Below are 22,216 nucleotides of genomic sequence, written 5' to 3'. Positions count from 1 at the left end.
GAGAGAAGAAAAGATGAATTTTCTTTCTCTCCAAAAATGTAAACAAGAGGAAAGAAATCCTTTTAAAATATTTTATAATCCCATCTCTACCTCTAAATCTCTTTTAAGATATTCTAAAATTTCAAGGTTGTCCCAAGTTTTCTCCTCTCAATCCAAACATGATGGAGAGAAATTGAATTTCTCTTCTCTTCTCTTGATGCATTTCTCTTCTCTCCACTTCTCTCAATCTAAACATAGTCTTTCATTTGATTCAATGACCAGAATGAAACGAGGGTATATAGCTCAGAGAAATAGAACAAAATTTTGTTTATTTGCATCAACCTTTTGAGATGTTCATTCAAGACTTACTCGAACTACTACTCAACAAAATTTGAGAACTTTGTGTTTCTTTTCTCATCGATATTGGGGTGAGAAAAAGAGACATTTTCGTCGTTGTGGATCACTCAAATAAATGCGGGAATTCATGATAATAGGACATCCCTCACTATGAGAAAACTGAAAATCTCAACAAGAAAATTCAACAGGCCAAGGCCCATGAATTTTAGAAATTGAATTTAGACAACCCAAGGCCATTGAAATTTTGATGCTCCCCAATCTGATGGCTTAGAGGTGTTGAATTTCTTTCATCCTCCATTCATTTGATAGTTTCGAACCATTAAAAAAAAAAAAAAAAGATTTGATAATGAAAATTTTGACGTCATGGTCCATTGACTTTTATGAAATTTGAAGGCCTTGGACTGTCAAATATGAGCTTTTTTCATGTTGTGCCTTATTTATAGCCAATTAACACATGATTTGTATAAGAGGCAATTGCTTCTTAATCGTAAAATACATGATTGTCGATTAGATTAATTAAATTGTGTTAGTATAAATTAATTATCTTGACAATAATCATCCATATTGCACCACAAGTCGAAGTAATTTATTTATTTTTAATTTATATAATTTTTAACCATAGAAAAAACCATACATATGGGGATACTCTATGAAAGAGAAAAAACTTTGGATGGAATGTAGAGATTTCAATTTTCATCACCATTATCGTATAGGTCTTATTCCAATTACAAGGATAAAAAAATATGAAATTATATCTTACATTCAAGATATGTATATTCAAATCGCATTCATAATTCACTATTTGAGCATAGTTTGATCGCAATCAAACACATATGCCCCCTATCGTCGAGTGGTTTAGGACAACTCTTAAAAGAAGCAGCTCTGGATGATCCACTTTCTCTAGGGGTATGGTATTACAAACGAAAGTTTCTCATGGATTGACTAACTAAAATTTGGGAAGGCAAACTCCACGTACATGTCGTAGGAAGGGACAACACGACAGAAACATTCAGTTGAATTCTCTAGTGAAATCATGATAGATAGCTTAGGACTGCCTTACCGAAGGAAAGGAAAGATTGCTTAATGGCTTAGGATTTCTCCCTAAGTCATCACTCATGCTCGGGCATTCTGAACGAAAACAATGACTATTTTATCCAAAATTGATTCATCTTTAATCAATTCCAAAGTGGTTAATGGAAACAAGCCATAAATTCATTTACTTGTTTAAGATCGTTCAATCAAGCTCAACCCAATAATTTGCCATTCCATCATGAGATGATTTAACTATCTTTACCTCGAAAAAAAGTCCAATACTGAAAAATAAAGAAAAGAATCCATTTTTCTATTGATATATAATATCAACTCGTCACTGCATTTTATATGTTTCGAATAGTGGTGCAACTTGGTTAAGTTCAAACAGATAATCGAACCGAACCAATAGCTTTAGAGTGATTTGATTCAGTTTGGAACAAGTTGTGGTTTAGTTCCGGGTTACAAAAATGGAGAACCGATCAATTTGATTCAGTTCTCGAATTAAACCGATATAGAATCGAACCAAACAGAGAACTGAACCCTCATACAATAATAATAAAAAAAAAAATATATATATATATATAGGGAGCGGTTCGACAGCCCTAAAATTTGTCAAGTTTGGTGCTAAACATTTTTTGTAAATCACTTTTGATGGGGTTAGAAGTTTTGGAATAGGCTAACTTTTTGTGAGGATGATCTCTACGGTGAAGAGATGATCCTAAAAAAAAATCAGCTCATTTTGAAACTTCTAACCCTAGTTTACAAGTTGAAGAATTGTGGACCGTCCAATTTTTGTAAATCACTTTTGATGGGGTTAGAGGTTTTGGAATAAGCTGATTTTTTTGTAAGGAGGATACCCTCACAAAAAAATCAGCTTATTCCAAAGCTTCTAACCCATATTTTGAAAAATGTTTGGCACCAAACTTGGCAAATGTTAAGGCTGCTGAACCGTCCCCATATATATATATACATGTATGTGTGTGTGTGTGTATAATAATTATTATGAATTATTTTAGGAGTTAGGACATAGATTAATGATCTTTTTTAAATAAACTAATAACTTGTTATGGATATATTAATGATTTATTGAAAAATATATGGAAGCACATAACTTATTAAAAAATAAAAATATGAAAATTTCTCTCTCGTGCCTGATCTTTGCCCAAATGTTTATTTTTTTAAATTTCAAATCATAAAAAGGATCTGGGGCCCACATTGACAATCCAACAATACAAACATCTAGATTTCATAAAAATATTCATATTCAAAAAATAAACAATTAAAAACAATTGTTTTTTGAACTTGATCTATGATGTTTAAAACGAACGGCTATCGAGTATCCACATTTAAAAATAAAATTCAATGGTGAAAAATAACTTTTTTTAAAGTTTTTTTTATTTAAAGTTCATATAATTTTATCATCTACAATCCCATGTCATCGGATCATGATTTTGAATGTCACAAGGTGATTATATCTATTTTTTTTTTAAATTATGAATAGAGAAATTCTTTTTTTTTTTCTCTCTCTTTTTTTATATATTTTGAATAAGTTATGTGTTTCCACGTGCGTCAAGTCCATCTACCAAAAGTCCGTCAAATTATCAGGACTCTTTTATTTATGATTTAGACGTGAGCCCCATATTTTACGTAAAATTAGAGAGACCCCCTGTGCTTTGAAACTTATGACTCAATCTTCTAAGTAAACTAGTAGGAAAGACTTAAATGCCGTCATCTTCAACTTATAGTCAAAAATTCATATTTTTTTCCCCTCAAAATCAGTCATCTTCAAACTCTCAAACTTCTATGATATATCTAATTGACTATCATCTTAAATTGATTGTTTCAACCTAGAACTAATCATTTATGTGAAACTCTAGATTTTTCTATCCAAAATCCCATTGTTTTTTATTTTCCCAAAAGATCTTATTTGTTTTTCTTCCGAAAATCAGTCAATTTCAAACTTTTCAACTTGTTTGGTAACTTTAACATTTTCAACTTTATTTTTTGTCTTCATCCATCATTTTCTACTTTGTCCCCTTTTTTAAAATCCTTGATTTTTCTACCAAAATTTCATCATTTAATATTTTCTCAAAAATTGTATATTGCAATGAGATTTGAAGAATGGAAAAAAAAAAATTGATATAAATTATCTAAATTTAGAGGTTAAAAATGATTGATTTTAAAAAGGAAAATCATGATTTTGGATTTGGTGTTGAAGATGAGGGCATTTAAGACTTTTCAAATTACTTATTTAGAAGAACAAGGTATAGGAATGAATGTCATCAATTTCAAAATTTAGGGGGATACTTTAAATATTCAGCAAAACAGAGGGGCATGTCTAAATCACCCTCTCATACTTTTTACTATTGACATCAAAATTCCATAATGGAAAATGCTGGAATGACACCAACGAAGACACAAAGGTGACAAAAATGATTTGGTGGCATGCACATAACCGTAGATGCTTTTCACTCGCATCTCACAAAAAAGAATCTATGGTAATATGTGCGGTACAGTTGGCAACGAATTTCAACATTGTTTTAAACTATAGTGTTCCCTTAAGCACATTGATAATATTGAGATGTCCTCCTAATTTTCAAATTACTAACCTAACCCCCTTTAATATTGATTTTTATTAATAACCTCGTCGTCTTCTTTACCCTATTCATTATTTCAACTTTTAAATGTCCTTAGTCTTTGTCTGCCCCTACGAATCGGGTTCATTCTTGAGTAGCGAACCATGAACCACGTACCTAAATTTGAGAGGTGAGTTAACCACGAATCAGGTAACATAGCTCTTGATTGACGTTCTACCTTCTTGATCTCCCACCCTCAAGATCAAGATTCATCGGTGTAGGAGTCATCTATTTCTAACAACAATGAATATGAATATTCATATCCATGGTTTAAAGTATCATTTCGTTTTAATTTGTTTCGATTTTCATGTTTTTGAGACGAAACACCCATGAAAACGAAATTATCTACAAAACATTGATTTTTCTGTGAAAAACTTTCAATTTCTAAGAGATCCATAAGAAAGATTGTTGAGAAATACAAATCAGAGAGAGATCTGAGAAAGAAATCCGATTACCGCATCGCCATTGTTGTCGCCTTCGTTAAAGTTCAAGGTCGGTTATTTGGTTTTCCTCTTCTACTTCGGAGTCAGCTCTCAAAGACTGTTGGAGTTTTGGAAAACCCCTCTACTTTTAGGTAATATGCGAGGATGTCGTTTATTTTCAAATTAATTTGTAGGTAATATGTAATAAACCCCTGTGTTTTGATAATCCGAGATTAAAAGTAGTCAAATTTATCAAAACATAATACATTTAACTACTCACTCATATTCCCTTATATCTCAAGACTTCTATTACATGTTAAAGACAAGACTATGAATCCAAAATTTCCAACAAAGAAATATTGGGTTTAAGCTGCTGCAGAAATCCGTCTCCTACGACCTGATTCGACCCGACCATTTGATCGACAATGTCTATAGGATGCTAACATCTCCTTTGTTGATGCTTCTATCTCCTTCATTTCATCCAAGAAAATTTGCCTGCACCGGCACTCCACGCTACAGAAACCTTGGTCACCCCTACATTAACAAAAACTCAATCAATCAATTGGATCTTCCTCGAGATTATAAGAATTCTCTATCTTCTTCGAGATTGAAATATTAAAACTTTTGTTACCTGTACATGTAGACGTCCTTTTGAGGGCTCAATCGTTTGTTGCAAAGATAACATGCTTTGAGAAAGCTTGATTCTTCAAATTTTATGGGGATCTGAACTTTGGGTTTGATTAATCTAAATGTGGGTTTGATGACTATGTTTGATTCATAATCCGAACATTGGATGAGAATTCGTAATCCGAGTATTGGATCCACAGAGCTCTTGTTTGAGCTGGCTTGGTCTCTAATGGTGGACTTTTTTTTCTTACATTCATGACTCTCCTCACCTAAATTGAAGGTGCTTCTGGTTCTGTGAAGCATCTCCTTTGTGTGTGTGTGTGTGAGAGAGAGAGGGAGAGATGAAGAGGTGTGGGAGGTTTAAAGGAGTGATGGATATTTAAAAGCTATCTTGTCCACATAAGTACTATCGCCTTCGCTTTCTCTTTCTCTTTCACTATTTAATTAATTAATCAGTGGCTCTGTAACTTTTTCTTGGCTTAGCTTGGCTCAGCTTGATTGATTTACATCAATTTGGTTTGATATCTAGAGAAATTTAAAGTTCAAGGAAAATGAATGATACAATAATACGCCTTGGGTGTGAGGTGGTTTGGAGTCAACTCATTGCTCGTATAATTATCATTTTAAGGGGAACCAAACCAAATGATCTACTCATAGAGTTAGGCGAGGGCCTATGTTGATTGTGGTACCTCAGTCCTTTAGGGTTCATATATAGTCTGAAATAGATCAGAATTAGCGGCAACCGACTTTGGACTGTCGCAATAGATCGATGAATTTTCTGGTGAATTTTTTTTTTGAGAAATTGTTTTTAAATGACGAGATATAGTGACAATCAATCAAGGCTAGACCATTGCTATATAGTTATACACCGACGGGTGAATTCTAGTATATATACATTTTTTATTATCAAGTCGATTAGTAGATGTTCAATAAATAAAAAAACCTTTTATATGGGTAACAAATATTTAAATCAACAAATAATAATTATTTATTTCTAAAAAGAAACAATCTAACTAGTTAACTTGACAAAATTTTCATAAATTCGAGTAATATTTTTAAAATATCATCTAGACGTTTTAAATCCCGAAAAAAGTCAATGTGATGGATGATCCACATTTACTATTTGAAACAAGTTCTAAGATCATGGTTCTTACCTACATATTACACTAAATCATGAGTTTTGGGCGTAATTTCTCTCTAGTGCTATTCTTAGCTTTTGCTTTGTCACTTCAATAAATTTTCAATTTAAGTGGGGGACTTTTCTATTTGGTTTTTTACAATATTGAAGATTTTTTCTTCCTCAATCATGATCAAGTTAGTAGGAAATCATGATTTTGATGCTACATGGATGGGATTGGACTGCACCAAACTTTCGTTACTTGGTAAGGAAAGTATTTTTTATAAGTCATATAATTGGTATTATATTTGTCCTCGAAGACTTATGCATATATTTATATTTAAATAACTATATATTTTTTTATTATAAGGAAAAATAGTAGTTGTTCAATAATAAAAAAATCTTGTTTTATATAGATAACAAACAGCTTTGGATTAGGCGTGCTTTAACTTCTTGACATTTATTTCAAGTCATAATGTCAAAGAATTTTTGAGACTTTAGTTAATCCATTCTTCTATTTCAGTTTTAATCAACATCGCTTTCTAAAATTCATTGCAAATCGCATTCAATTGAGGGGTTATGTTTGTTTAATTTGGATGTAAAAATGAGTTTTTCCTTGTATTTTCATTTTCATTTTCATCTTTCGTCAACCTAAAACCATTCTAGCTAGTAGTAAGGGTTTTGTTGACTCAAGAAATAACACATACACTTAACTGTGTGAATATAACATCCAACAGTTGAAAATTATCCCGAGTCATGTATCGTGGGGACATGCATTATCAAGATGCATATATTTTACATGATCTAGATCATGTGTTATTTCTTGAATCAACACAACCCATGCATTATATTAAGGATAATGCTGAAGTAACATTGAAATATGCATCGTGGGGGACATTTCTGACATGGATGTGTGTCAGAACCATAGATGTTTTTCATCGAGATATGAGTACATTTCAATGTTACTCGAGCACGACTCTTGTATTAATATCATATCAGTTTCACCGTCACTAATGAGTTAAGAGGGGCTCTTATGAGACTACAAGCAATAACATTATTGGGTCAAATCAAACCAGACCAAGAACTAAATGAAACTGACCCAAAACCAAATTGTGTTCCAAATGGTTAAATCCACTCATCACTGAAACGAACTATTGAAAAAGTAGAGATGGGTCCAGTACTAAACATGATGACAGCTTACTGGGCTATAAAAACAGTGAGATTCTATGGGGACACCAACTTCTGCTAATATCACCTAATTCATATGTAATCCACAAAAGAATTCTTGCAAATCTTTGGTGGCATTAGCAAAAGTTGGTGTGGCAATAGAAGCTCTCTAAAAATGAAGAGAGCTTTTATTGGCAGCCCAACTTTTACTTATTATATACCAATAAAGTTCAAAAATACAAAATTAATAGGGTAAGAATATCATTCCTCACACTTTAGGAAAGAAAATTAAATCTGGATATATATTTTTTTAAACAGGGATGGATTGGATGAGCCAGGGCCAAAATTAAGGCATATGGAACCCTCCCCCAGGCAAGTGCAATGCCCGCACATCACACACTAGGCAAATAAAGGAATGCCCTTGCGGATGGCCTCGGGAAAATATTGTTCATACTAGGTAACGAACACACAACTTACACAATGTGAAAAAACCTATATTTAACAGTCCAGAGTCATCGACTTTCATAAAATTTGACAAACTAAACTGTCAAATTATTATTTTTTCAATGGACCGAAACCATCAAATTAATGAGGGATGGTAGAAATTTGATGGCTCTAAACTATCGAATTGGGGAACATAAAAATTTCAAAAGTCATGAGCCGATAAAATTCTATTCCTAAAATTTGTGGGCTTTGGCCCGTCAATTTCTCTTGTCAATATTTTCAATTTTCAAATAGTGTTACGGATTCTCACCACTCATTAGATAGATATTTTCTTCTCTTGGATGGAGAGATATCATAAAGAGGATAATGTCAACATTGAAAAGGTTAGAGTAGATGCTCATCGTTAATGTCAACTTCTTCTTTTTTATGGGTATTGTCGTTAGTGCCAATTGATGGCCTTTTAATATATCTTCTATGAAGAAAATATTGATGGGAAATGTTAATTTATATTTTAAATGGGAAGTTACCATGTGTTAATTATTAGTGGGAAGTTATAAATAATTTAAGATGGTGGGGATGTGATAAGTAGAAATTGGGTACAAATAGAATTTCTCAAAATAAAAAATAAAATTTTGTTTGCGGATCACCATTGAACATACGGATGAGATGGAAGGAAAAAAAAAACATGGATGAGTGTAAGTCTTGGCTCGGCTACTAAGTTAACAGAGAGGACCCAAGCCGCTCAAGCAACAAACATTTACCACGCGTTTTTGCTCTTTAGAGGATACAAATGAGATCTGTCATTCAAAACTTTAACCTTTTTGTTTGTTTGAGACATGGAAAACGTGTAAATTGTGAAAATATTAAAATATAGATTAAAGAATCAAAAAGGCGAATAATGCAAGCTTTTGCTTAATTTATTTATTAAAGTGAGCTTTGTTATAGAAGACATGATGTTCATAATAGGAATTGTAGACCATCAACTCAAATAGATTATACACCCATGGGATTCACATTGTACAAGATGAAATTTGAAAAATCAAGCTATAATGACCAGAGGTGGTTAGGTATTCAATGCCCTATATTTATATTTTTTTAGAAAAAAATAATTCTCACAAAAAAGTAAATTCAAGATTTCATAGAATCCCAGATCGACAAATCACACGATTTCCCATGTATTGAGGGCATCCTCAATTTACAAAACTACTCTCATTAAGTTTCATAAGAACGATCATCTGAGATTCTATGAAATCCTAGATTGATTTTTCTATTAGTAGAAAAATCTATATTTTTTTAAGACATCATTGACCCATGAAAATTGGCCATTCGATTTGAACATGTTAGAAAGTAATATATAATGATACCTCTTCAAAATATTTTGTCATAACATTTTCTGGTTGTGGAAGGTGAACTATCACATACATTAATGATTTGTAATAAATGAATTTAATAGACGCTTGATTTTACAGACTCATTGTGCAACTCAAGGTTTTTTTATTTTATTTTACTTTAGGATCATGTTGTAGAAAAGTTGAAACCTCAATGTGTTGAAATGTTATCCATACATTTAAACAAAAAAAGTCTAAGAACATAAACAAGATAATCAAAATAATAGGACACACAAACTTAACATAGTTCGACTGTAAGGCTTACATCCACAAAAATTAAGCTAATTTTCTTCTTTTTGTAATTTCTCTGGTTTTCACCAGAGATGGTACAAGAATTATTTAGGAAGGAGATCCTAATTATAACCAATACATATTTTCTAGAATGGAATATTCAAAGAATATATCAATCAATTATTCTTAAATAGAAAATCTAGATATTATTGAAATCAGTTAAATATAGTTTTTTTTGGAATAAGAAGATTAGAGAATATCAAGGCAATTTTCTATGATATGATTTCCATTCTCCAATTAGAGCCATAGAGGTGCTCGAGAATTGGGCAAAACCATTTGATTATTGCAATGTGTTTTTATTCAAATTATCCATTTCACTTCACCAAGATTATATAATTGAGGAGGCCCATCATTACTTTGTTCCCTCTTTATTTTAATTTTGATGGCCATCATTGTTAATTTTTAAACATAATTTTTTTTTTTTTGTAATCTACTTAAGTTACATTATTAGAAATAATTCAAGTGTCACACGCAACACTAGAAGAGGATCCTCCGTAGCACAACTATCCTGTAGCACTCTCCCCACTGATGAGAGATAGTCAAAGTATGAAAAACTAATGTCACAGCCATTTTGTGATCATGGTTTAGATCTAATTTTTTTTTTTTTTTAATTAAAAAAAAAAAGTGTTTTTTTTTGTCAAATCCATGTCTTTAAAAATGAACGACCACTGAACATTCAATTTTTTAATTGTGGGATTTTATCGTATTGTTGATGTGGCACTCTTTCAACTGTCGAAAGTCGCTAAAGAGGTGCTACAGAGGATCCACTTCCCGCAGCAGCACACGAAGAAAGATGGACCAATGGACGGCTATTGACCTCATTTCTATGTCAACATTTTCCTCCCCCTTAATTAATTAACTAAAACATACACGTTGTCACCACTTAATTAGGTCTGTGGTTAGCTGTACAAACAATTAATTTATGCTTAATAAAACCATGTGATCTTATTTTTATAAGAAATCAAACTCTAAATTCATAAACTGTTAATTTCATCTATAAACGAAGAAAATTATACACATTGGGGAAAGTTTTGCACAACTATACAATCATGAAGCAAGATATTTTAATAAGAAACATCTCAAATGGGACCCATTTCATAGTGGTCCCAAGTTCCAAATCTGCATCAGATGTTGCTTCTAAGTGTAAATGTCGGGCCACTTTGTTTTACCCAAACATGGAAAACAAGAGAATGGTAAAATAAAGGAACTCTGAAGAGTCAAAAGTGCTACATTGGTAACTGTGTATTCTGTGCGCATGCCTTATCAAAGTACACGTTTAGATGAGCGTGAGCGTGTTTCCACGTGCGCTTATTGTGGGAACAAAATTAGTATGTCATTGTAGAAGCCAATGGGCCTAATTCATTCTCGTGAACTATCATGTAAGATGAGGGTTGTCCTAGGTTTATACATAACTCAAGGTCATGATACTCAGACGATGTAGGACTATTGCTCACATTCCCTTTCACATGTAAAGTATTTCCTACATCTCTTTGATTATCAGCTCTGATACAATGTAGAAGGTCATGGTTTAACTCATTATCATAAAATCAACTTGTAAGGTGAGGATTGTCATAAGTTTATATAGCCTAATGTCATGATACCTGAGCAATGTGGACTATCTCTCACATTTATTATGATTGGGCAAGGAATACGGGAGAAAATATTTTCATTTTTTGGAAAATAGGATTTTTAGGAAATTCATAGTGCCATTTTTATGAAACAATTTCTTATCCAAAGTGATTTTTCCCTTAGATATTCTAAGATTCTTTTGATGACGTATGTTGTGTGGAAGCAATATCTATATGATCCAATCAATTATGAACTGTGTAAGGCCCGCAAGTGAACAGAGGCTACAGTCACAAAATCTCAATTTTGATGGCACGTTTTTAATAAATAAATCACTCGTATGGTGTATATTTATATTATGATGGTGTGGTTATATCAAAACCCGTATAGGTTCACTAGTTCCTATTAGCCATGAAGAAAAGAATGACTAACTTCACATATGGTGTACATTTATATTATTTGGCACAATTTCTGGGAATAAATCTTAGCTTTTAGCCCCTCAAAAGTAGGGGTGCAAATGTTTCGGATTTTGGCAAAATTGAAACCAAATCAAACATGATCGGTTCTACAAATTTGAAACCGAACCAATCCAATTACCCTATAGAACCGAACCAATCCAATCCAATCTTGATTCGGATCGGTTCTCGGTTCTCATAATTATTGAAGATAGATACCTTCTTCTTCAATCCAAGCATTCTATCTCCTCCAATCTTCAAACCTTAAAAACAAGTAGGACTTTTTTTAAACGTGGACTTTGGGATAATAAAAAAATTAAAAGGAAGAAGAAGAAAGAAATAAAAAATCGAAATTTTTATTTTTAAATAATTATATATATATATATATATATATATATATATATATATATATATATATATATATATATATATATATATAATTGGTTCGGTCTTCGGATTGGTTCGGTTCTATTATATCCTAATCCGGAACCGAACCAAATTAATCGAATTTTTTTTTCTTCGATCCGTACCCGAACCGTGGGTGTGTTTAGTCCGAACCAATCCAATCCAAAAGCTTCGGATTGGTTCGGATCTCGGATTTACCCAATCCAATGTGCACCCCTACTCAAAAGTGCTTTTGGGAGTCAACATCTTGTTTGGTAGTCACTCAACTTCTAAATTTCTACCAACTTAGAAACATAAAATGGGAAAACAATCAAAGTTACCCAAAGTCCGCTTTTAATTGGCTTATGAGTTTTTGAAGTTGTCCACATGAAATATAAGAAAAATGTAAATTTGGGATGAAAATACATCAATAGATGCCACTTATTCATTAAACTCTTCACCTATCCCGTAAGGGTATTATGCTCAATCAAACTCTATATCTAGTAGCCGACTGGTAATACTTCGGAGGTCAAGGGGCTTGCTTCCCCTGTGGTCTCAAGTTCGATTCTCACCGATTACTAATATTTGATGGCCACGGATTGCAAGGTTAAAAGTCTTGTTTCAAAAGTCTTGTTCGGCAAGGAGAGAATAGTTGGTGCGTGCAAATTGGCCTAGATACCCTTCTTAACCACACAAAAAAAAAACTCTATATCTAGTAATTAAAGAAATTGCTTCACTTTCAAAACGTGTTTATGAACACCAAAATAGATTACTTGAAAACTATTACCAATCACAATTATATCAAGGAGAAGAGATTCCATACAAGCACTTAAACAGAAAGCAGATTTATCCCAACTAAGCTCTAATACTTCTTCTAGTGCGAACGACTTTTCTTTGGGAAAAAGCTAGAGTTTGGCAAATTCCTTTAAAAATGACTAGCTAGCCAATGAAGTAATACTTACCTTTCAATGGCCTTATCTAGGATTAAATAATTTTCATAGATGAGAGTGACAAGAGGATGTGTCAAGGTTGGTGAGCCATCTTTTCTAATAGAATTTGTGGGGCTGAGATGCCATTTTCTTCCCTAATAATCTTCAAAGAAATATCTTGGGCTTTCCAAAAGTGTGATATTGAGCATTTATGCTTTCCTTATGAAAGTCTCACCATGTCATTTTTTTTTTCTTCTTTTGAGATGGTCATTCTTGTAAACGATTGTGGTCCAAGAAGGGCAGCTATAACATTTTGGGGATTACAAGAAGGGAGCTTCATAAAGAAGTAATTCGTGCTTTTTTGAGTGGACTCGGCCTATTTTCCAAGTAAAATTCGTTCAAATTAGCTTTAGAACTAAGCCAATTCGAAAGTTAGGAGTGATAGAGATAAGATACAATATCTTAGTAACGTACATCTCATTGCATATAGTTAAATTAATACCTAGATTTGCATTAATATTATGATCAATTAGGTATATTAGATTGGATTCAAGAATTCCATCCTCTAAATCCTTGTGTCGTCAGATCATGTTTTTGGATGCCACAAGGTGAGCTCAATCCTCCTTAGTATTATTTAAAATCTTACTCAGTAAGTAAGGTTAGACTTACTTTAAAATCTCATCCGTCTTCCAATGCCCTCACCTCTTCTACTCACACGTCCAAGACCTTTCATCTTCCATTCAATACTTGTTTTTATTTTTTTTACTCCCAATCTGTTGCCTTCGCAAGCAACCTATTACCTCTGCATAAAACCTTATTAAATGTATTATTCCTTCTATATCCCTTAAGACATTTCTCTCCACCTTCTCTCTCTACCTCTTCACCTTCTCTCCAAACCCTAGAACTCATTGTCATTCTCTACCACTTCACGTTCTCTTCAAAATCTTATTCAAATATCTTCCGTATAACATTAGAGAGTGTTTTACTCTTCTGCTTGGTGTTTGATAAGGTCTCAAAAGTTTCACTTTTGGACCGTAATTTCACCAAGATTATCAAAATTTAAATATTAGTTCCTTAAAAATAATAATAAATTATATTAAAATCCCAAATTAATGTAGCTAACAATAATTTGTTACTAATTTCAGGTGAAAATGATACATTCAGAAATCAACAAAAAGTGTAACAATTATTGTTACAACATGCGAGCAAAAAGGAAGCAACCGGCAAAATCTTGAGGAATTTGGGCGCCACGTCACCGCCCCGCGGTTAGGCCTTGGTGCTCCGCAGTGATTTCGAGAAATTTTTCCTCGAGATTTTCACAGAAACTTCCAATTGTTTCGGTGATTGTAACTGATTGGGTCATTGGAATCAAATTATCTGTCAAATCACCCCGATTACCCGAATACGAATATTATAAATTGGAAGGTTGATTTCAGAGAAAGGGCCTTCTTTTCTTCTGTAATTTTTTATTTTTCTTTCTTTAATTCTCTGTAATTTTCCTTTGGGAGATCTTTTGAGTGTAGTGAGAACATCAAGAGTAGTCCATTCATTGTTATTGTAATTCTTTGGAGAGCTATAAAAGAAGGATTTCAGATCGATCATCATCTACTTCACCCATGTTCTTTGTTCTTTTATTAATTTCTGCAATTTAATTCTTGCGATGATTGGCTAAATTCTCATTAGAGAAGTTAAGAAAGTCAGAGCAAATTCATCCCTCTAATATAATTTTAGATTCTTACTTTGTTTACATGTTTATTATTCTGAAAATTCTCTTATGATTAAGATATTCTAGCTTATAGTTCTGATCCAACTTAGATAGTCATTACTTAGATAAGTTCAAGAATGGCTATGCTCTATGAAAAATCAGAAGATTAGTTAGGCAATCTAAATCATATTAGTATTTTCATGGATAGCTTTTGATTACTTTCAATGATTCAATTGTTTCACCTTCCAATCCATGAGCAATGACTTGCTCTATGGATTGAGTTATCTCTTAGAACTAATCTATATTATGGATGATTTGCAAAGGTTTGATTGACTTTTTTAAGCCTTCTTTCTCAGATTTTCACTCTCTATTTTCTATTTTAAATTTTAATTACAAGTTAATTTTCATTTCATTTGTACAACAATCTCTTTTGTTTTAAAATCAATCTGTTTCTAACTTTGTTTTAGCCTTGTTATTTGAATGAGATTTTGAATCAAAACTGTCCCTGTGGAACGAATTTGACTTGCCCAAAGTCTTATTTTACATCTCTTAATCTCTGCATTTATTTAGCAAGCTTTACAATCGATCAGTGTTCATGTACTCGTTATTGTAAGGGACTTTGAAGGTAAGTTGTCGAACCATCTTGATCCATTCCCTCCTTCTTCTATTTCTTCTCATATCTTATGTTTTGATTTTCCATTTAATTGATTGATTTGATTCTTTGTCTTCAAAGACATACTTAAGAATTGAGATCGCTAATCACAAACTATTCCAATTTTGGAAGTAAGTTAGGGTATGTGTGGTAACACTCTTGAAGTCTGGAGTTTGAAGTCTATTTTCTGAAATCTGAAATCTTATTCTGAAAAATTTGTTTATTTATCATTTTTAAAAGCTTTTAGTTACAAATAAAATTTTAGAACATAATGGCCATTTTTACAATAATACCATTTTGTAATTCTCATAAATTATTAATTGAAAAACATAACATATTTTGCATAATGAAACCATCCACACATTTAATCATTTTTTAGATGGGAGGGACAAGGTGCCTAACACCTTCCTTGTCCCTCAACCAAACTCCCTTACCTTAGATTCTCTAGGTAAACCCTAACCCCTTATATTTTTTGGATATGAGAGTCAATACAAACCAAGAAAAATAAAATGTTAAAACTTATTTATGGTGCTCATTTACACCTTAATTGAATGGTGGCGACTCCTTAACCCACATAGATGAGCTCAAATCTCCCCATTAAATTTCGAAACCCACATATCTATAACTATTACATAAGTTTTTTTTTTTTTTTAATGCATTTTCCCTCTTCTCATTGTATGATTTAAATATTTATAATGAAAAGTATTATCTTCTATAAGGATTTATGTTGTTCCTCTGTTTTTGGGCATTGGGTTCAATATCAAAAGTGGGTTGTAGTATTACTTGGTGATGGAAGAGCCAGGGTAGCTAAAATGAGCGTTAATAGATGCTAAGTCAAGAGAAATTGCAGGTAGCATGTTTCTTGGGCAATAACATCGCCTTTGGATGTTATCAAGATCAAATTTCAGGTTGGTTTCTTAGTGCATGTCACTTAACTATCTCAAAAGTTTATCTTGTAATAAATTAGTTAACTTTTTCTTATAAAAAAAATATATAAAAAAATCTCCCTGCAAGTTTGGGTCTTGAATTGTGTTGAGAAACTTTTTTAATTACATTGTACAATACCCATTTATAAAAAATAAATAATAAATCATTGTTTGATTTCATTTTGGTAGGGGTTATGATTTTGAGGCTTTGAAGACTTGCAATTTTAACGATTCTAAGGGTGTGAGGAAATTAAAATTAAGTTTATGTTAGTGATTTTCACCTTGATATTGTTATTTCTTATAGGATTTCTAATTAATTTTTTTTAAGGACTAGGATTTTGCATCATGTTCATGTTGGGCTATTTGGACACATGGTTTGTTAGTTTTGGCTCTAAGCATGAGATTGATACCTTAATTGTAACTCTAATATCAATTTCAAGACAAAGAAATTACAGATCTCTCTATCTATGTGCGATAAGTGACTCCAAACATCAAATCTTTCTTAACAAAGTAGAATCTTCTATAAGCACACCCTGTGGTGAAGGGTAGGAAAGTAGAGACACTATTGCCCATGGCCACATCCATTTTGTTTTCAATATAAGTCCCTCTTTTCAAATAAATACTTATAAAAATCATATTTGTTTAAATATAAAAAAATATTTGATCCTATTTTATGACCGTTTTTTAATTGCTATAAGGGTAATTTATTGAATTTGACCTAATGTCAAACCCGTCTAGGCCCGCTCATTAGTCCAAATGTCAAGCTCGGCTCCACCATTCTCAGGTTTTACTATGATGCAGCCCGATCCATTTCAATTTAGGCCCACGACCCTACTCGACCCATTTGCAACCCTAGTCATGAGTCATGAGCATAAAAAAAATAAAAAAAATTTGTCTGGTACTTCTTTATTTTTATTATATCTTTAAATAAATTTCTACCCTTTTTTCCAACTAAATTGCAATCGTTGTAAATGTTTTTTTGAGAATTTTGCATCAGAGTTTTGCCCTAACATAAAATTTTGCATTTCTTGGGCTCTAGGGTAGAACTTTTAACTCGGTTATTTGCTCCTTATTCCATTCATATTTGTTTTTCAAGTCTTGGGCTCAAAATTTGTGATTCTTCTCTCTTAGGATTTTCAAAATTAAAATGACTTTTAAAAATACATAATTTTAAGTAAAACAAATGTTTATCCACGTTGCGTTACGTGCACTTTACTAGTTTTATAAAAATATATTTAATTAGATAAAATTATATATTAATGTATAAGTTTTAATCGAGTTAAATGATTTATCTCGTTTGAGATGAAATAAGTAAGATGAGTTGACTTTATATTTGCAAAGATGAGAGATGATATGCATGACCAAGTTTTAAAACTGTGGGTGCCCCACGAGATGATAATTTCCATCCATAGCAATGAGATACCAGATTTCAAGGCACATTATCATAATTAATACATAAACTTATCATCATCGAAAATTCTAGCCTCACCATCGGGTGGATGCTCTCCGTTAACATGACGACTTCGATGATAGAAATTCCCCAGAAAATTGTATCCCTAGGAAAATATGTATTCATCACTTGAAGATTGGAAAAAACTCTTGAGGAAATCAATGTTTTTCTTCAAATCCTACTAGTTTTGTTGATGGAGAACCTCAACTTTTGGTTGAGGCTAGAAAAGTCCTATTATCAGTAATTCCCCAGGCTTAGCCAAGTTATGTAGACATGAGTTGAACACATGGTTTTAAAACTTGGTTTGGCGCCTCATCTCATCCATGCCATATACGGAGTCGTCTCAAATGAGTTTTCTGATACATTTGACATGTCTCGTTCAAAAATTTGAAAAACAAACGTGGTGTTTTAAATCTTGTCCGAAAAACTCATCCATGCCTGATATTGAGACGACTCGAGCGATACATCTGGGACAAGTTTTGAAACCATGGTTGAACATGAGTTAGAACAACTCAACCTACGTTTTATTTTATTTGAATAAACTAGAACTTCAACATTCTAATATTCTAATATTGGCATTGTAAGTAAAATAGCTGAGTTTGCCTTATTGAAATACATGAAAATTTATTGGTGCACTTCAAATGAGGTCTGAAATTGAAAAGATGATGTAACCAAGATCCACTAAATCTTGGTTCCTCTTCGTCAATGGAGATTGATATACATCCGACTGTTTGAACTCATTTTCACATTTATAAGCCATGTCAATGATCGATGAGGACTTTTCGTGCACATTTTCTTTGTCACCAGCTTTCAAATACCTTAGAGCTTCATTTAGAAAACCAATAATGGTGTTATAGTCATTGACACAATTTGACAAAAGCTTTATCAAATTAGGATCCTCGGTACTCTTGATAAGTGAATCAATCACATTTCCAGTGTCAGAGGCATTGACAAGCGTTAACGATATAGAAACTGCGCAGAGTTGGTGAAGATCAGCAGATGCAGTTCGAGGATCTGAAGTGAGTACTTGCATACAGAAACTAGGATGTAAGGTGTTATTGCAAATTTGCTTGATTAAAGGCAAAATGACCTTCACACTTGGTCTTGCAATGGAAGGATGGATGATAAGAAGCAACAATAAGACTACTAGATAATGAACAAATAAAGAGGAGGAACCAAGAGGAAGAAAACCCATAATTTTTTTTTTTTGAAAATGGGTTTAAGTATCACAAACTGTTATATAGATCATCTTCAATATAAGAGATATCTTGGTAATTATTATAGTACCCGAATGAAGATTTTGTAATCAAAATGTGAATCGGGAGAATATTTTTTCACAAAATCTCAGATTGACCAATCACAAGCATATTAAGTATTTAGGTAAATTGAGAATGCCCTAAAAACATGCGGCAAGATCTTATGAAATATGGAATTGACTTATTGAGTTCAAATTTTTTTTTTTAAAAAAAATCTCTTATTAAAGAGAGATTTTAAGATCAAGATTTGCATTAATATTAAGATCGATTAGGTATATTAGATTGGATTATATTTCCATATTTACAGATCTTTTAAATATCTATATAAATCCAAATAGTATTATGTAATCATCATCCAAGAATTTCTACAAAATGTTTTTTTTTTTTTTTAAATATCATGAACCATCACTATGGAAAAGAGTGCCAACCATTGAATCAAATATGACATTTTGATAACACAAATGATCGAAGTGGAATTTTGATGGAACTAACTCATCTAGGTAATGCTCATCAAATCATCAAGTCAACTTGTCAACTCGATCAAGTCAACAAGAAAATACCTCGTGTCAGGTCAGAAACTTAACCTAGTGTAAAATATTTTTTTTGTGGAGAACAAAATTAACCACTTTAATTCTATCAATGCCCAACCCAAGTTGGGATGGTCAGGTTAATTGGGTTAAATCATTCCCATTAATATTAGATAATGTAGTAATAATAAGGGCTTAATAAAGATAAGTGATATATATATATACAAAACAAATACTTAAAGTTGTAATATAATCATTGTAAGGCAATATAGAATTACATAAACAAAAGTATTAATAATAAAATAATGCTTAGTTAACAAAAATAATCAATATTAGTTTTAATATTTAGATAAACAGAATCATACATATTGAAAAAATGTTACAGAAATCAAGATATAAGAAATATTTTAAAATTATAGCTTATTAAGTTCTTTGTTCAGGCGAATCAGGTTGGCCAATGCCTATATCTGAACCCAACCTGATTTGAATCGAGCATTTTTTTTTTTGTTGCCTGAATCCAAGACCGAACCCAAGCTAACTATGCTTAGACCTGACCCAAGGTCGGGTTCAACCTAATGTGTTCGGATTTGGTCCGCTCAAGTTGCTGACCTAGGTAAGCCTATATAAACTACGACCTTGTTCGGATTTGGTCCGCTCAAATTGGTGGATTTGGGCTACAGCCAAATTCTAGGATTCAACCCTTACAAACTACAGATTGGGCCAGGCCCAAGCCAGGCTTTTGCCCAGTTCATTGTGAGCCAAGCACTTCAGGCCTGTAATTAATCTAGGCCAAGTGATGTAATCTCACAAATGCAGCCCAAGCTCTCTTGGTAACACTTCTTTGGGAAGTAAGAAGCACGACCACATGAAGCACAAAAAGCAAGTTTCGAACTTCTCTTTTCAATTTACATTTTTGTCCTCATAAAATTCCAATTATACCTGCAAAAAAAGTTTCAATAATTATATAGAGCTTCTATTAACACACCAATCTATATGCATATATTATTAAAGCTCTCTCTATGTATAAACACACCGACTAGGTGACTACGACATTATTCTCAACTTTTGTTTACGTTTTCCAATTGTAAATTCCTAACCTAGAAAATAGTAATGATTCCTTTGTGATCGTTTGATAAATTGATATTTGAAGAGCTCATCATATTCGACCCACTCAGATAGATTCGATCAAAAAAGTGACTGAGTTAAGTCGATGGTGAGTCACTCAAAGATTATCCCCCAAGAAATATGTTTTTCAAGAAAGTCCTAATTTTAGAAAAGTATATTCTATATTATATCAGGGTGAATTACTATTTCGTGAGCTGAAAATGAGTTAGTTACGATTACAATCACTTTTTATTTTTAATTACCAAAATGTGAACAATCATGTTTTCTTTATAATAAAAATAAATAAAATTCAGAACGAAGTGACTATTTCGCAGGTTTAAAGTGAAATTGTTACTTTAAAAACCTCCGAATTCATTATCATTCACGTTTTGATAATTAATATGAATAATGAGCTGGATCATAAATTCGTCAAAAGTTGATCACTTTTTCCTAAATATCTGATTATATTAAGAGTATTGGGTTCTCTTTTTTCAACGATTTTGTAGCTAAAAAGGAGGGGATAAGATGCTTTTATACGGTCCATGAAGTGAAAGAGAGGCAACTAGAAATGTAGAAATTGAGTGGAAGGAAGGTTGACTTCAAATTTTGGAAAATCATCCAAAACTCTACTTGTATATATCTTTTTTGGTAAAATACTTGTACGTATCACGATAAAATCTTGTCCTTTATAATCCTGTGCCATCAAATCATGTTTCTAGATGCCACAAATTGATGTGTTAGAATCCATTCCAAGGTATGTTAAGTAACGAATTAATCGCATGAATTTGAATTTTATGATGTGGATTCCAACTCCAAGGTTTGGTGGGTATCAAACTTCATAAAGTTAGATTCCCTTATAATTGTCAGAAATTCAAGACAGTTTTTGTAATAAAAATGTAATAGTTAGATCTGTCAAGTAAATCTCTCATAATAGTGAGGTCACAAACTATTATTTCGATCATCTTCTTTGGTATGATGGTCTAGTAAATATAAGAGATATCTTGTTAATTATTACAGTATCCCAATGAAGATTTTGTAATCTAAATGTTAATTGGGAGAAATATAATAAAATTAAGATCTTGATTAGCAATTATATTAAGATCAATTGGGTATATTAGATTGGATTGATTAATTATCTTTCCATATTTACAGATCTTTTAAATCTATTTATATAAATCCAAATAGTATGATGTAATCATCATCCAAGAATTTCTATAAAATGTATTTTCTATATCATGAACCAGGAAAAGAGTATGCCAACTATGTATTGGATTGAATATGACATTAATAACACAAACAAAATCTAATAAAAAAAATTGATCGATTAACAAAAACTATTAGTCAACTTGACTCGATTGGATTTTGAAGTGGAATTTTGATGGAACTAACGTTCTGGTTCAGGCAAAGCAGATTGCCCAATGCCTATGCCCAAACCCAATCCGATTTGAATCAGGCAATTTTTTTTTTTTATATTTTTTTTTATTTTATTTCTCTAATCCAAGATCAAACCCAAGTTAACCATGCCTAGACCTGACCCAAGTTCGGGTTCTATATAAAGTGTTCGGGTTTGGCCCGCCCAAGTTGCTGCCCTAGGTAAACCCAAGCAAAGTACAATCTTGATCGGTAAACACAAAGGGTGTGGATTTGGGCTACAAGCAAATTCTAGGATTAAAACCTTACAAAGTACAGAGTGGGCTGGGCCCAAGCTTATCAATTTAGCCTGCAGTATTATCAGTTAGGCCCAATATTAGCCCAGTTCATTGTGAGCCAAGCACTTCAGGCCTGAGGCTTGAACATTAGTT

At 32.3% G+C, this 22,216-nt stretch overlaps 1 protein-coding gene and 1 long non-coding RNA gene across 2 annotated transcripts; both read right to left on the bottom strand.

Moving 5' to 3' along the window:
* Window positions 1-4,584: 4,584 nt before the first annotated feature.
* LOC147410248 (uncharacterized) lies at window positions 4,585-5,552 on the bottom strand. Its single transcript, XR_015175924.1, has 2 exons — window positions 5,058-5,552; window positions 4,585-4,960 (listed from the first exon to the last, which is right to left on the bottom strand). It is a non-coding gene; the product is annotated as an uncharacterized LOC147410248 (long non-coding RNA).
* A 12,612-nt stretch (window positions 5,553-18,164) lies between these two features.
* Window positions 18,165-18,722, bottom strand: LOC147410247 (pectinesterase inhibitor-like). Its single transcript, XM_086440563.1, has one exon. It carries the CDS (start codon window positions 18,720-18,722, stop codon window positions 18,165-18,167), a length of 558 nt encoding a protein of 185 aa, XP_086296689.1.
* Between the last annotated feature and the right edge of the window lie 3,494 nt (window positions 18,723-22,216).

This window comes from Akebia trifoliata, chromosome 1 (genome assembly GCF_017979445.1).
Source record: "Akebia trifoliata isolate Shusen 1 chromosome 1, ASM1797944v1, whole genome shotgun sequence".
In the NCBI taxonomy this organism is placed as follows: domain Eukaryota; kingdom Viridiplantae; phylum Streptophyta; class Magnoliopsida; order Ranunculales; family Lardizabalaceae; genus Akebia; species Akebia trifoliata.
Note: the sequence above shows the minus strand (reverse complement) of the source record. Positions and strands in the feature narration are given on the sequence as shown.